Source organism: Tasmannia lanceolata, unplaced genomic scaffold (genome assembly GCF_043159265.1).
Source record: "Tasmannia lanceolata isolate RefF3 unplaced genomic scaffold, GAP_Taslan_0.1 ptg000016l, whole genome shotgun sequence".
Lineage (NCBI taxonomy): Eukaryota > Viridiplantae > Streptophyta > Magnoliopsida > Canellales > Winteraceae > Tasmannia > Tasmannia lanceolata.
Window position 1 is genome coordinate 16607328 of NW_027518693.1, and position 17002 is coordinate 16624329.

The 17002-nt window shown below is 39.4% G+C and overlaps 2 protein-coding genes across 2 annotated transcripts; both read left to right on the top strand.

Moving 5' to 3' along the window:
- Positions 1 to 5415: 5415 nt before the first annotated feature.
- On the top strand, positions 5416 to 11244 carry LOC143847949 (GDSL esterase/lipase At3g48460-like). The gene is made up of 3 exons (XM_077356723.1): positions 5416 to 6039; positions 6806 to 7179; positions 11091 to 11244. Exons 1-3 carry the CDS (start codon positions 5416 to 5418, stop codon positions 11242 to 11244), a joined length of 1152 nt encoding a protein of 383 aa, XP_077212838.1.
- A 4458-nt stretch (positions 11245 to 15702) lies between these two features.
- LOC143847950 (GDSL esterase/lipase At3g48460-like) lies at positions 15703 to 16350 on the top strand. Its single transcript, XM_077356724.1, has one exon. It carries the CDS (start codon positions 15703 to 15705, stop codon positions 16348 to 16350), a length of 648 nt encoding a protein of 215 aa, XP_077212839.1.
- Positions 16351 to 17002: the final 652 nt, after the last annotated feature.

Sequence of the window (17002 nt, forward strand, 5' to 3'; positions counted from 1 at the left end):
CTTAGCAAGTAAAGTATCTGTTACATATTTGGAACCTCACCGATGCACGATGATGAGATGTTGTGGGTGGAAGAAAATCTACCATTTGTTTGTGTAATATATATTTAGAGCTGGTAGAACGCTCTACATCAAATCATTTGAACCACTTTCTTAAATGATTGGATAAGCTTAACTTTGATTGCTCCTCTCAGTAATCCATAATCCTAAGCAAGAATGAGCACAACAACCATGTATACGGTTTATGGCCTCTTTAGAAAATGTTGCAACCAGCAATATTAATTATTAGAGCCCTTAATCTTAAATCTTAAATCTTAATTATTAAGGCCATCCAGAGTCTTAATCTTAAATCTCTAGGGGTGCAGCTCGGGCTGGGTTGGGTAAGGTTGAAGCCAACCCTAATAGCATTACCTCAACCCTAACTAGAACCTCAGGTTGAAGAAGGTCAACCCTATCCCAACCCACCTTAAAATCTCTCAGCCCTAACCCAACCCAACTAACCCAAAAGGGGCAAAAAATATATACAAAAACTGCATATGGGTTTCGTGGTCAGGTCGGGCCGCACTAAAATCACGATAATGTGATCAGGTTCTGGTCGGGTTGGGTTGCCCAAGTTTCATGAAGCTTCCTGTTATATATATCTCGAAAACTTCATTAAGGCCTAAATTACAAGAGTTGAGCTAATCGATCGAAAACCATAGATTGATTGAATCAGATATACGTTAATGGATCCAGCACAACTAGTAATCTATTAACATCCAAACAAGCAAAAACGGATGGGGCTATTCTCCCATGAATATAAATCTTTGGACAAGCTGTTCCTGAGTTCGAGTATTCTACTTCGATAGTTTTATCTTGAAATTATCTTGTCTACTTGTCCCCAATTTCATTCTGGCAGTATTTTATCCAAGAACAAACGAAGAATAGAAAGCCTATCCAAGGTTAAAATAAACCCGGGGGGCTATCCCATAGACAACATCCCAAATGGAAAATAGAGTGTCCCAAAGAACTCAAAATAACTTTGATCAGCGAATATTCATTATCATTCCCAGAATGACTAAATTAAATCACCTTGTATCTTCTCTCCATTAATATAATTCTTTGCCATTCAGAAAAAACATATATATGTGATCCCCCACCAAGGAAATCAAAACATCAAAATTAAGACAATAAGAGCAACAAATTAAGAAAATTCAAAGCACACCGCTAGAACCCGGAAAGCCCGACCGGAAAGTTTCCTCATCGGCATCGATCGAGATCCGACACTGAGGCGGTGGGACTTCCACGGTGGCGCGACAAAGGGGGCAATTGGAGTGAGAAGAGAGCCACATATCTATACAAGCAACATGAAATGAGTGGTTGCACTCGGGCAGCTGCCGGAGTTCGTCTCCCTCTACAAATACCGATAAGCACACCACACACTCATTATCGGAAGATTGGATTTGGGTATTCTCTTTCCGATATTTATACAACGGAATTAAGTTGCTGGTGGAGTTCTCGATATTTCCGGCAATGTTTCCGGTGGACCCGTCAAGACTCCGGCGAGTTCGGCGGTGTTGCCAGCACCATCCAACGACAAATAGGTTGTACGCGATGAGCAAAAGAGCGATGGATGCGATGACAATAACACTATAGTAGAATGAAGAGAGATTAGTTCCCCGATCGGGCGGTGACACGGGCTCCATAGGGGAGGATTTTGATTACCGGCCGGTGGCCGGATTTATCAATGATTGAGAGGATTACTATGGGTATATGTAATTGAAGAATAAAATGAGAGTGATTAATCAGATTTATCAATGAATTGTCGTTGAGTGAGGGTCGATATGAGTTTTTGAGAAAGGAAAAAATGGGTAGAGACACGATTGCATATAGCCACAATATTTGATTTATTTCACTGTGTGGGACCCATTTGCTTATAAGGAACAAATTTGAAATTTCGCATTGAAAGAGATGTGCTGGGGATCCAGACCGTTGGAAAGATTCAAAGGATCTGGACGTTAATGGACAAGATTTTGGGACAGGACTTGGATCGGACGTGTCCATTGGATTCATATCCTGTGGATTGAAATTATTTTGGACCGCTGATCCTGAAGTAGCCAAAAAATCCGATGGAGCATCTTAGATCCGGAGTGCCAACGTACCAAAATTCTCCGTTCACATTTTTATTCATCTATGTGTATTCAGGTTGGATTTTTTTTTTTAAAATTAAATGGGCGTAAAACAAAGTTTACGATTTAGGCCCATTTTTCACTTAAACATTTGACCTTATTTTTATATAGGATTCCTTTCTTTCCAAGTAAAATTGGGGTAAATTTTGTTTTATACCCCGGTTTTTTATTAAAAATGGGTGTGAAATTTATTTTACGCCCATTTTACCGTGGAGAGAAATAAGATCATTTTAATGGGAAATGATATTTCAATCTCTTTTTTTAGTTATTTTGCCCCTTTTGTGTGTCTTTTCATAAAAATGATTGTATTTTCACTCTTTTTGTTGGATTTTCCGAGAAATTTTTTTTTTGAAAAGTTTTTCCTCCAATAAAATTGATTTTGCCTATTATTTTGGATTTGCCACAATACAAACTTGAATTTGTGATAGACCTGGCAAAAAGTGACCCGGACAAGTGGGTCCACCTGCCTGCTCGTAATCTATGGGTCCGGGTCCAGGTCCGTGTCACTAATTAGTGACCCGTTGAAATTTGACCTGGCACATAATGGTCCCATCAAAATTGGGCCAGGCTGGGTAGAGCCGCGAGTGCCACAGGTGCCCATTAAGGGTGTCAATTTTGGCTCAGGCTCGCTCGAGCTCGGCTCGAATCCTTAACGAGCCGAGCCGAGCCCGTTTTAGGCCCTGTTGAGAGCCTTTTGGCTTTGTTATGGCTTTTGACAACTGAAATGTTTGGAAATTTATTGCCCTATGTTGGAAACTATCAATTATCAGGATTCTGCATTATTATGTAGTCTTTCTTACTTCATGATATAACTGGTTGTGCTATTATCCTATTTATTTCTTGTTTTGTTATTCAATATACATAACTTTTGGCCTTTCCATTTATTGTGTCTTTCTAAAATGGGTTCATAGTTGGGTGACTCTTACCAAAGTAACCCTAACCCAAAACTACTTATGTTAGACTTGATTATCTCCGAGAAGATATCAGGATGGACCACCATGATGAGGACATATATGCCGTGGACTATATCGACGGAACTGGACATAGTGATGATGATGATGATGATATGTTTGCCAAAGCAGCATCAGTGGTTGCTGTTGGTGCATCTTTATTTTTAGCGATGCTTATGGAGCACGAAGGACTTTTCATAGAACGGGCGCCTTACAAGAACCACTATCTAACCGATCGTAGCTTAGGCTCGGCTCGGCTCGGCTCGTTAAGAATTTAATATATATACATATAGAGGAAAGTGTTGGTGAGCTTAAGCGCCCCAATCACATGGGTCCCACATTTTTTGTGGTGATCCAAACCATTCATTTGGAAGGCCTTATCATAGATAGGGTGTCCACAAAAAAACAGTTCCATAGGATCATCCTAACCCCTCCATTTGTGAAGGACAAAAATGGGCACATTTGTGGACAAATAATGTCTGTCCATTTTCACCTCCACAAATGGATGGGTTAGGATGATCCTATGGAGCTGATTTTTGGTACACACCACATCTATGTAAGGGCCTTTCAAATGAATGCTTTGGATCATCCTAACAAAGTAGGCCCCAATGTGATTGAGCGCTTAAGGTCACCATAAGTTTGGTGAGCTTAAGCTCACCAACACTTTCCTCATATATATATACACACACACACACACACTAAAAGGGTTGTCCAGGAAGTGAAAGGGGGAGGCAAAATATGTCACTTCATTTTTGGAACCCCATTTGTTACTTGGACCACCCCCCATAGTGTAAAAAAAGTAGTCAAACTACACTAGATAGGGCTGTCCAGGGAAGATGAGGAGTGTGAACTTAATATAACCCGAGCCTGGTTCAAGCCGGACCCGAGCCCCAGCCGAGCTTTTGAGCTTAACGAGCTGAGCTCGGCTCGGCTCGGCTCGTTTGTCTCGTTTACTCCCCTAGTGCCCATAAAAACGGAATCACATTCAGGTCCAATAAAAGAAGTTTTCACTTTGAAAGCTAATAGAAGAAGACAAAGTGTCACGTCAATGTTGAAAACTAGGAACGGTTGGCCATGTGAAAAGCTGGCAATCTCACGGCAACTTCTATTACTGCACTATCATTCATAAATAAACGAGATTATTGGAAAAAGACCATCAATTTTGACCGTTTGGATAATCACGCTTGGTTGCTGGGTCAGGGCTCAAGGCGGGCCAGGGCTCACAGGGCCAAACTTGCACCCCTAACAGTGAGTCTATCCCAGGATAAAATGATCTTCGTTTGCTTTGAACAAATCCTATGAGGGATGCTTTAAATGGGAATAGCAGGCCAGGGTTTATTTTGGGCTTGAACAAGCCAGGGTCTATCCCGGTTGTGACTTTCAATGGGAATAGCAGGCCAAGGTTTATTTTGGGCTTGAACAAGCCAGGGTCTATCCCGAGTTCACACCAAGAACAGCCCCACTGTGTAGGGTATATCCTAAAAAGTTGTCCTTAGAAGAGACCTAGGATTATCCTATCACAGTGGGACAGGCAACAATGGAATGGGCACACGGGTGGGGTGGCCAACAAATCAAAGTACCCAATCAACGGAAAACGGATTACACATGCCAATGTGTCCAGCACGCACGTCCAAATTAAAAATGCCCCTCATTTTTTTAATCCATTCTCATTAATTTGTGGCAATATATAGCATGCAATAGGAACACATCCAGCGTTGTTGGAGCGTTGTTGGAATCGATTCTAGGGATGAGTGACTCGGACCACAACTTGAGAATGTGTTGGCAAGCAATTAATTAGTTGTAATCCTCAAATTAAGCTCAACTAAAAGAAAATTCAACTAGAATTCCTATTGTTTTGCCTTGAAGAAAGGATACAAGGGCCAATAGAAAAACAGAAAAACAAATGCAACTGGATATCCTGTTGTGGGCTTTTATAATTTGATCTGTCATCTCTCTATCATATAAAAAAAACAGAAAAACAAATGCAACTGGATATCCTTTTGTGGGCTTTTATAATTTGATCTGTCACCTCTCTATCATATGAAAAAACAGAAAAACAAAAGCAATTCGAAATGTTAGGAAAGGGTGTAGCCTCCTAAATTTAGGCATGTTGTAACTGTGACCTAAACTAATTTTGGGTTGTCTAGCCCCCCCTATATATATATATATATATATATATATATATATATATATATATATATATATATATATTGTTTCTTACACTCTTCACAGGCAACTCTTCCTTTGGTACCAAAAGGCGAAATACCATAAAAGAATAGGGGAAGAAGCTCTCTAAAACAATGGCTTGGTGCAGTTCTCTCTCTCTCCATCTGACTCTATTTTACTTCTTCATATCTGTCTATCGTTCTCTTTCTTTACCCCCATCAACTTACGAAGGCATATTCTCAAAGATCTACGCCTTCGGTGACTCGAGCACAGACACAGGAAATTGCATAGAGTTACTCCCTTATTTGACCCCTCCCTACGGAATGACTACTTTCGGCAAACCCTCTGGTCGTTGGTCGGATGGTTACCTTGTCCTTGACTTCCTCGCCAAAGAATTATCACTTCCTTATGTTCCCCCGTATCTCAACAAAAGTTCTGATTTCTCCCATGGTGTTAACTTTGCATATGCTGGATCAACGGCCATAGATTATGAAATCTATGTTGAACACAATGCAACGAAGGCTCTACCCATCCAGATAACAAATTCCCTACAGACTCAGCTCGGTTGGTTTAACGAATTCATCGACAGGGTCGAGTGTGCCGGGAAATGTCCTGCTCAATGTAAGGCAATAATGGAAGGTACACTCTTCTGGGTGGGGACGATGGGGGGCAATGATTATCGCAGAATTAATGGGACTTCCATCAGCCCCATCACCCTTAGAGAGATTGCAGTCGCCAATGTCATCCATCTTGTGCAGGTATGGACAAGAATTTATATTTGAAAAGAAATTCAATAATTCTCTCTATATATATATGGGATTTGATAGGCAATTTTCGCCCGATATTCATCATACCACACTTGGTATTTCATCCGAGAGCAGTAAAATTTTTAAGATGCGTCCAGATCAAATATCAAAGGCATGATCTTGACTTGGTGGCAGGTCACGATCTTGACTTGGTGGGCCCCACAAATATGGCATTTTTTGCTCGATTCGATTCAATTCAGGCTATTTGGTAATGTAAGGGGTCATGGGTTTTCCTTTTGGGCCAAGGAGAATGCTCCTGGGCAATTCATACTATGTAAATCTGGTGGGACTACTGGTCCCCAACATAATTTTCAATTTTCAAAAAAAAAAGGGAAGTACTTCTATCGTACAATGAATACAAGCACGCCAGCTCGTCCATCATATAATTTCTCTTATCTTACTATCAAAATATAAGTAAAAGTTGAGAATATTTTTTAATTTTTAAGATTAAACCCACCTATGGCTTTGAACGTTTTGAGATGTTTTTTTTATTATAGGGTTCAAAAGTCTTACCTGTCTCAAGCTTTCGGTCATAAGAAAAAATTCCAATATATGTAAGGAAACATTAGCAAAGACAAACCAAGCAAAGTGAAAATGATTTCAATTTTGAAAGATTGGCATGAATAAAATATGGGAGTGAAGATACAGTTCATCATTCTTTTATGAACTAAATTTTCTTCTCTTTATGATGAGTCACTTCGAGGACTTGCTGGATAAGGGTGCAAAATACATTGTCATTCAAGGTCCAGAAGCGCAAGGCTATGAATTAGATGTCGCCGCTCACAATGCACTCCTCCAACAACAGCTAGATCAAGTACGTGAACAGAACCCCGGCGCCGCCATCTTGTTCGCCGATTTCATCCGTGCTCTCACTGACAATGTGATGAATGCAAAGAAGAAAGGTTTCAATGATCCTGGCCTGATATGTTGTGGCAATGAGAAGATCCTCTGTGGCAGGCCTGGTGCACCCGTATGCGCGGACCCAAGTAAGTACATGGCGTGGGATGGGGTGCACGCAACAGCAGCCTTAAATGCCTTGCTTGCTAACCAATTCTTCCATCAAGACTTCACAAGACCCCCGTTTGATAGCTTGTTTGTCAATAGAACGGCTGCTGAAATCAACACATGTACCAAACATATTTATAAATAATAGGAGATTTCTTGTTCATCAATTCTTTTTTACGAGTTATTACAAATGTCATTTGTTGATTTCTTGATTAAGACCATCCTGAGTATTACAAAGGCCAACCCTAACCCAACCTGCCTTTAAATCTCTCAACGCTAACCCAGCCAGTCCGAGTTTTCAAATCGCGCTGGGATGGCTTCGGGTTAACTTGGGGCAATATGAGAAAAAATACAGAAAAAGAAGGGTATTAGTTTCGGGGTTGAGTCGGTTCGAGTTGCAATAAAATCACGACAATATTAAGGGGCCGTGATCGGGTTCAGGTCGGATCGAGTTGTCCAAGGCCTTAGATGCAAGAGCATCCCCTGGGAATCTCTTATGATTGCTCATTGGACTAAATTTACCTTATTTTTGTCATTTTTAGTGGAGTAAGGGTAGGGAATCTCAGTCATTTTGGTCATTTCACATGTCATTTATCATTAGTAAGGGTAGTTTGGTTAATTTCTTAATTGTTTATGGCATTTTAGACATTTGGCCTTAGAGAGGGGTATTTGAGTCTATTTCATGTAAAGGCAACCTATATAAGTCCATTTCCCACCATTTTTCATATGGGAAATGATATATGCGTCAAGTGTTTCGATAAACATGCGCTCCACTTGTTTGTCGTGTAGTATTTAAAAGGTTTAAAGAGCTTTTTGAGATCCGTAATATCCTCTGAAATCCCTTTAAATATATACTACACGACAAACAAGTGGAGCGCTTGTTTATCGAAACACCTTGGCGCAGATATCGTTTCCCCTTTTCATATTACCTCTTGTGTTTTTTATATTATCACTGAGCTAATTGAATCTTGTGTTCCTTGATTTCCTTCTATGGAGGTACTGATTGAAAATTCCATACTAATAATCCTTGGCCATTGACTTTAATGTCATTAGTACAAGACATTGGAACGTTGATAGTCACTTAATTATATTGTCCAAGTCCTGTGCGCTTCTCGCTACAACAGCATAACCATAAATTTATGCTTCAAGGGCAACAATTATTACATTATTCAACACTCCTCCTCAAGTTGGAGTGTATATAACCATACAGTTTGGATACTAGCTACAGACAACACTTCCAAATTAATGTTTAAGCTTCTTTGATCAGATATGGGCTGTATATATGATGGGCCACACACCATGCCTCAATTATATGTGAAAGTAAATAATATGATCTTAGCAAGTAAAGTATCTGTTACATATTTGGAACCTTACCGATGCACGATGATGAGATGTTGTGGGTGGAAGAAAATCTACCATTTGTTTGTGTAATATATATTTAGAGCTAGTAGAACGCTCTACATCAAATCATTTGAACCACTTTCTTAAATGATTGGATAAGCTTAACTTTGATTGCTCCTCTCAGTAATCCATAATCCTAAGCAAGAATGAGCACTACAACCAAGTATACGGTAGATGGCCTGTTTAGAAAATGTTGCAACCAGCAATATTAATTATTAGAGCCCTTAATCGGACTGAAATTTTGGATTTCAGTGAGGAACGAAACGAAATCGTACCGAAACCGAAATTCCCAAAATTTACCAAATTTCGTTCCAAATTTCCGTTCCAAATTTCGGGGATTTCGTCGAAATTTAAAATAAAATTATACTTTTTTATTCCGTTAAAGAATTTCCAACGAAATTTCGGTAATTTCGATTGAAATTTTGTCCCAAAAAATTCTGGATTTTACGCGCAATACCCCCGAAATTTCGGTTTCAGATAAGTCTAAAATTTTAGCCGAAACCAAAATTTAAAACCATGTATATTATTAGGGAAGTTATATATTATATTAATTATTAGAGTCCTTACCGTCTATATTATTAGGGATGATACATTCGCCCCCTTTTCATCCCTGAGCCACCACTCATATATAGGGTTTGCCCAAGGAAGAAAGGGACGAATATATCATTTCCGTTTTTACTATCCCTAACTAGATAAGGCGGGGCCACTAGTTCAATGATAAATTAAAAACGTTCATCTACTAGGCATCAGCCTCTCCCAATGGATAGGCGATGCAGGGAAAGTGTTGCTGAAGTGACGGTCAAGCGTTGCAGAATGAGGACCTGTCACTAACTATGAACTAGCCCTTTGAATAATCCCTGATTGCTAGTTTTTCCTCACCAATGAACTCAAATTCGTGAGTTATAATGTTGTGATCTAAATCAGAATGAGGGAATAACCATAATGTTGGAATGCAACTCTTGGCTTCAAATCTTAGGTCATTGTCTTTGAAAACTTAATTAAAATAAACACTAATTTCCACTAGTTAGCGGCCTTTAAACTAGTGAACTTAGTGAGCTGTTATTAAGCACTCTCATAAGGTCCATGCTTTAGGAAAGTCTCTGGTTGTTTAAGAGATGCATGTGGTTGGAAATATTTGCCCTAAATGAGTTGAATTAATACAAAGCTAGTACTCGTGCCTATAATGAAAATACCGATTTCAGCCTTATTTCATCCAACAGTGAGTAACCTCATAACATTGAGTACGTGTTATTTGCTATAGAAAGCCATGGATAGGAAGCCTGTACGATTCCTTATTGATCAGTATTTCTAGGAGTATTTACTAAGTAGGACTCATAATTTATAAAGATGAGATTCTATCTTATTTTTCCAACTACCATAGCATGCACTCTTCATATGTCATCTATCTTATACAAGGATAGAAGATGTTGAATTGGTTGATGTCGCCCTAATCTCTGTAATACCAAGAGCAAAATCAGCGGTTCTTCTAATCAATCGAAAGAAGAATTGGAAAAATGAACAAATGCAAAGGTACATCGTCTTCGAACCCTAGAAAGAGAAGAATAAGGCCCTAAAAACCAATAGAATGTTTATTAAATGCAAAATGGTGACATGCACCCAATGGGGGTGCCCTCTCATGTTCCGAGTTAGGGATGGTTTTGTGCTTTTATCTTATCATCTTTCTCTTTTTCTAATAAATCAGTCGGGGTCCCCGTTAAACCCCAGTTTACCCATAAAAAAATCCACCTAGTTTAATACCACACCACTGCAAGTAGATAATCATAAATGACATTGAGCCCAACCGTTTGGTATCTCTTTGAAGGGGAATTGCAAAACAATTACCTCACTTTGTTTTCCATTACAATTCTGGTTACTACGTATGCGGTTCTGAAGTGTAAATTTCCAAGAAATACTTCATTTAATTTGGCGCTTGGACAGTGGGAGACTTGTACTTTCAGTTTGTCATTGTATTGGAATCATCCAAGTGTGATAGTAGCATCCACAACCACAACCCAAAACAGCTGAAAATGACGTCCAAAAAGCTAGATGCAAAACACAACCAGTCTCTTCCTTCATGTAGCCAATCTTTTCAAGAAGGGGAGTAGGATATGAATACTGGAGATGACTATGATCATGATTTTACATAAAGACTAGACCCTAGACCTTTTTTCATGCACATACGGTGACAGAATGATGGAGATCCCTGAGTTTCATTTGGGACTAGAAGCCGAAGAGATCGTTGATTGGATGAGCACGTTGACCGGGTTTTTAACATCAAGAAGGGTGTTCCAAAAGAGGCAAGTACCCTTAGTCGCATCGAGATTTAGAGATGAGGCCCGAAATTGGTGGTGTACATTGACAAATCGGAGACAGGAGATCGGCAAGCCTCCGATTCAGACATGGGAGGAAATGAAAAGGGTACTTGGGTGAGAATTGATTCCATTTGACTACCCTCGTCTGACACGACAACGGTCCAGGAGCTATGTGCCTATTTCCTCACCACCACCTCCGATTAGATCCGTCACTACGCCTACTACTATCAGCGTAGTTTAACCACCTCCATCTATTTCTATTGCTATTGTTGACAACGATGACAGACAACTAAAGTGTCAGGATGTCATAGAGGAGACCACCTTTCTAAATCCACACATGGATGGTGATGAGATTGACGCTAGTAATGAAGATGCTAGCGATGCTCCTCTTGTTTGCGATGATGAGGTCGGTATTGATGTTGAGTCAGAATGTCAGTGATTGATGATGCAGAGGAGATACATACAGATGTAGTTGTGATGACTTACACCTGGCAGATGTAGTTCATATTTTTGTGATCCTTCCTATAGTCGCTACAGACGAGGCTATTGGTGCGTATGGTGGCCCACTACTTCTTTGCCATGTTTAGGAGATATATATGGATCAATACAAGTCACCACTTCACCAAGATGGATCAGTTTTTACATGATCGATCACAAAGATGTTGACTTCGACGAATTACTTCTCCTACTGCTTGAGTCGGTCATTTACATATTCGACTCAAGCATACTACCACGACACAGAGAGTAATGGGGAACTCGAGGATGAGTTCTTTCAAGAAGGGGAGTTTGATGATGGAGCATCCCCTGGATTTTCTACATCGTCGTTCACATCTCCTTAGGACAGTTTGTTCTGTGTTTTAATGCTTTTAATTTTCTTCTTGCATATGTCTTTAGTGGTATTTTCCATTGGTAGGGGTAGTTTGGTTATTTTCTAATTTTGTTGTCATTTTTTTATTATTTTGGATCAATTAGGAGTATATTTGTCTTTTAAATCATATGGGCAGCCTATAAAAGGCATTTCCCTCTCATTTTTATTGAGATTTGAATTTGAAATTTAAAAAGGGAATCCCAGCTTTGGGAAAATTTCCTTCTTGTTAGAGATTAGAGGATTGTAAGCTAAGTTTTCATCAATTCTCTTCAAATTACTGTACATTCTCCCTTGTGAATCAATGAATTTTCATAGATTTTGTTATTCTTGCATCCCTTGCAAGAATCGAAGTTGATTCTTTGAAGGAAATCATCAAAAAATACAAAATTTTGAAGATCTAGTTTGAGACTTCATCCCTGCGCAATCGGAGGTCCGATCTACAAGCTCCTCGGCAAAATCGCTTCCGCGGCCACTTGCATCAGAAGGCTACTTTGAAAGCTATAAACTAGGATAGATACATGTCTATTACTACCATTATTTCCATATAAGCTATCTAAAAATAATGCAATATTCATATAAGATTATATGTAAATAATTTTTAGGGTTGTCCAAAAAGTCTGTAAATTTTTTGACATTAAAGGCTTGTTTCTGCCTACCAAGAATTTTTTTTCTTGGAATATTAGCTTACCCAATGGTGACGAAGGGGGAGAGGGATAGACACCAAAGGACTGAGTGAGGAGTTAAGAAAAGCTTGAAAAACAAGGAAACAAAAAACTCCACCCAAAATATGATTGATTGTTTCCTTGTTTTTTATAGCCACTTCTTATGCCATCTCAAGTCCCTTACCACCCTCGCTACCCCGCTCTCGCCACTTGAGAAACTAATTTATCATTAAAAAAAATTCATGGTTGCCAAACATTAGCATTTATATATTCAAAACATTTATTTTTGATGTAAAAAACACATGAGTAAATCAAAACAAAGATTTTTTTGTCTAACCGTTTTCTTTTTGTATTTATTTTTTATGAAAACTTCAATCAATTTTAATATAAGAAAATAAAAAATAAAAAATTTCATAATTTTAGGATTGATTATATGACAATTTTGTCAACAAAAGTTTGATATAGTTCTGAGTTACTTTGTAAAAATATTCTTCAAAAAGTCGAATATATTGTTATTTTATATAATTTTCATTGATTAATTGCGAAATACTTGAGAAAATAGGGATCTATAGACCAAAAAAGAAAGCTCAAGGTTTAGGCTAAAAACAGAAAGTTTGTTATTTTTTCACCGACGGCCCACGGTGACGGAACTCGCTCCTACGATAAGGGCCAACGTATCAATCATATATAATGGCATGACATAGAATTGCCAACGTACTAATCCCCATTGGTTGGTGGGATGCATAATTGCCAACGTACTAATCCCCATTGGAGGGACACAGAATTTTAACATAAGCCTCACAAGAAGCATCAATCATACAATATCATAATAGAAATATATGGTATACAAATCACTGGGGTAAAGAACAGTCCGTGTGTACACACATACATACATACATGCATGCATGCATGCATACATTCGTACAGAGTCACAGATATCACTACAATCAGTTCGGGGAGATATCAAGGAAATTATGTATCAAACTACTAAAGCAATCCCTTATTTCTGACCTCAATCAGAAATTCCAACCAGTTCGATCGAATTTTAATTACCTAGAATATAGTGTGGAAGTACGATTTAATAAGTCCATGCATTGATATTGATCTAAAGAAGTATGTCTATTATACTCTAAAAGTGCTAACCAATTTTTGAAGCAGAAACGGGTTCGGTCGACCGGGCCCCCAAAATCCGATTTTTTTTAAAAAATATCCAGAAGCCTTACTGCGGTTAATCGTCCTTGGGCGGTCGACCGGCCTGAGCACCCGTGGTCGATCAGCCCGGAGCGGCCCACTGGGTCATGAATTGAACTTTTTTCAAAAAAATAACATAGCCGACTGTTATAGAAATAACATATTCAAGATGATTAAGACAGAAATTACGATCTATCTCCATCTCTTGACCTCGAAATAGGCTCTCTGGGGCTGCTCACGGATCTCGAGAGCAATTTCTCCTCTTTGATTTAGGGTTTATGACGGAGAATTAATCTGTCATTCGTATTCGTACTGCTTACTAATAGCCCTAATACAGTTTTTTGCAAATTTGACTAATAAACCCTTAGTCTCACACGAAATTACATGTGGGGTATTTGAGGCCCATTGCAGATGAGCCATTTGTCAAAATGATCTGCAAATCAAACAATCTTAACCATCCAATTAATTTACTATAGATGGATCGTTAACACAAAAATGGCCAAAATTCAAGTCAATTGATTATAGATTGGGTTGCTTTTGGATGATGCTTGGACAAGTGAATGTTGAAAAGATTTTTCCGGTATGGTAATATTTTATCCAACAACAATGTTCAACATCAAAGAATATCAAAGGATTTGTGTGGAAACTAATCAATCTCATAGATGAGATTACAGATATTTGATTGTATAAGCTTTCTCTTTTAAAAGACACAGTGAGTAGGGCTGCAATAGGGTCGGGTTTTGCAAAACCCCAGCCCAACCCTAGCTGCCATTATCTTAGCCCTGACCCACCCTGACCCTGAGTCAGGGCCGAATCCTGAACCCAATGCCCGCCGTGATTGGGCAGGGCTGGGTCGGGCTTGCCCTGCTTGGGTCGGACCGGCCGAGCAATTATACATGTTTTCAGTCTGTTTTATTGTCAAAAATCAAAATACTTCCACACAATCTATTATTCTAATTGATATATGATTTTTGGTGATAAATACATAACCAAAACCCAATGGATGGAGAAATGAAAAACAGAAAGGCTCAAGGGTGGGCCGCGGGTAAAGTGTAAACAGGGTCGGGTCGGTCAGGGGTAAAGTGTAAAGGGGGTCGGGTCGGCCCGGGGTATCAACCTTGAACCCGACCCGACCCTGAGTCAGGGCCAAAAAAATGTACCCAGACCCGCCCTCAGGGTCAGATTTTCCAACCCTGACCCTGTTCGGGCTCAGGGCCGGTCAGGGCTCACAGGGCCAAAGTTGCACCCCTAACAGTGAGTCTATCCCAGGATAAAACGATCTTGGTTTGCTTTGAACAAATCCTATGAGGGATGCTTTCAATGGGAATAGCAGGCCAGGGTTTATTTTGGGCTTGAACAAGCCAGGGTCTATCCCGAGTTCACACCGAGAACGGCCCCACTGTGTAGGGTATATCCTAAAAAGATGTCCTTAGAAGAGACCTGGGATTATCCTATCACAGTGGGACAGGCAACAATGGAATGGGCACACGGGTGGGGTGGCCAACAAATCAAAGTACCCAATCAACGGAAAACGGATTACACATGCCAATGTGTCCAGCACGCACGTCCAAATTAAAAATGCCCCTCATTTTTTTAATCCATTCTCATTAATTTGTGGCAATATATAGTATGCAATAGGAACACATCCAACGTTGTTGGAATCGATTCTAGGGATGAGTGACTCGGACCACAACTTGAGAATGTGTTGGCAAGCAATTAATTAGTTGTAATCCTCAAATTAAGCTCAACTAAAAGAAAATCCAACTAGAATTCCTATTGTTTTGCCTTGCAGAAAGGATACAAGGCCCAATAGAAAAACAGAAAAACAAATGCAACTGGATATCCTGTTGTGGGCTTTTATAATTTGATCTGTCACCTCTCTATCATATAAAAAAAACAGAAAAACAAATGCAACGGGATAGCCTATTGTGGGCTTTTATAATTTGATCAGTCACCTCTCCATCATATGAAAAAACAGAAAAACAAAAGCAATTCCAAATGTTAGGAAAGGGTGTAGCCTCCTAAATTTAGGCATGTTGTAACTGGGACCTAAACTAATTTTGGGTTGTCTAGCCCCCTATATATATTGTTTCTTACACTCTTCACAGGCAACTCTTCCTTTTGTACCAAAAGGCGAAATACCATAAAAGAAAAGGGGAAGAAGCTCTCTAAAACAATGGCTTGGTGCAGTTCTCTATCTCTCCATCTTACTCTATTTTACTTCTTCATATCTGTCTATCCTTCTCTTTCTTTACCCCCATCAACTTACGAAGGCATGTTCTCAAAGATCTACGCCTTCGGTGACTCGAGCACAGACACAGGAAATTGCATAGAGTTACTCCCTTATTTGAACCCTCCCTACGGAATGACTACTTTCGGCAAACCCTCTGGTAGTTGGTCGGACGGTTACCTTGTCCTTGACTGCCTCGCCAAAGAATTATCACTTCCTTACGTTCCCCCGTATCTTAACAAAAGTTCTGATTTCTCCCATGGTGTTAACTTTGCATATGCTGGATCAACGGCCATAGATTATGAATTCTATGTTGAACACAATGCAACGAAGGCTCTACCCATCCAGATAACAAATTCCCTACAGACTCAGCTCAGTTGGTTTAACGAATTCATCGACAGGGTCGAGTGTGCCGGGAAATGTCCTGCTCAATGTAAGGCAATAATGGAAGGTACACTCTTCTGGGTGGGGACGATGGGGGGCAATGATTATCGCAGAATTAATGGGACTTCCATCAGCCCCATCACCCTTAGAGAGATTGCAGTCGCCAATGTCATCCATCTTGTGCAGGTATGGACAAGAATTTATATTTAAAAAGAAATTCAATAATTCTCTATATATATGGGATTTGATAGGCAATTTTTGCCCGATATTCATCATACCACCCTTGGTATTTCATCCGAGAGCAGTACAATTTTTAAGATGCTTCCGGATCAAATATCAAAGGCATGATCTTGACTTGGTGGCAGGTCACGATCTTGACTTGGTGGGCCCCACAAATATGGCATTTTTTGCTCGATTCGATTCAATGGAGGCTATTTGGTAATGTAAGGGGTAATGGGTTTTCCTTTTGGGCCAAGGAGAATGCTCCTGGGCAATTCATACTATGTAAATCTGATGGGACTACTGGTCCCCAACATAATTGTCAATTTTCAACAAAAAAAAAGGCAGTACTTCTATCGTACAATGAATACAAGCACGCCAGCTCGTCCATCATATAATTTCTCTTATCTTACTATCAAAATATAAGTAAGAGTTGAGAATGTTTATTAATTTTTAAGATTAAACCCACCTATGGCTTTGAACGTTTTGAGATGTTTTTTTTATTAGAGGGTTCCAAAGTCTTACCTGTCTCAAGCTTTCGGTCATAAGATAAAATTCCAATATATGTAAGGAAACATTAGCAAAGACAAACGAAATTGTAGACACCCCATTTTGACCGTACCCTAAACCTCCCATGTTTGAA

What these genes read in the sequence shown, in the direction of transcription:
- LOC143847949 (XM_077356723.1), top strand. Translation starts at nt 5,416, where the DNA reads ATGGCTTGGTGCAGTTCTCTCTCTCTCCATCTGACTCTATTTTACTTC. An exon ending in ATGTCATCCATCTTGTGCAG is followed by an intron (nt 6,040 to 6,805) that starts GTATGGACAAGA and finishes TTGCTGGATAAG; the next exon opens with GGTGCAAAATACATTGTCAT. An exon ending in AGACCCCCGTTTGATAGCTT is followed by an intron (nt 7,180 to 11,090) that starts GTTTGTCAATAG and finishes CAACGATGACAG; the next exon opens with ACAACTAAAGTGTCAGGATG.
- LOC143847950 (XM_077356724.1), top strand. Translation starts at nt 15,703, where the DNA reads ATGGCTTGGTGCAGTTCTCTATCTCTCCATCTTACTCTATTTTACTTC.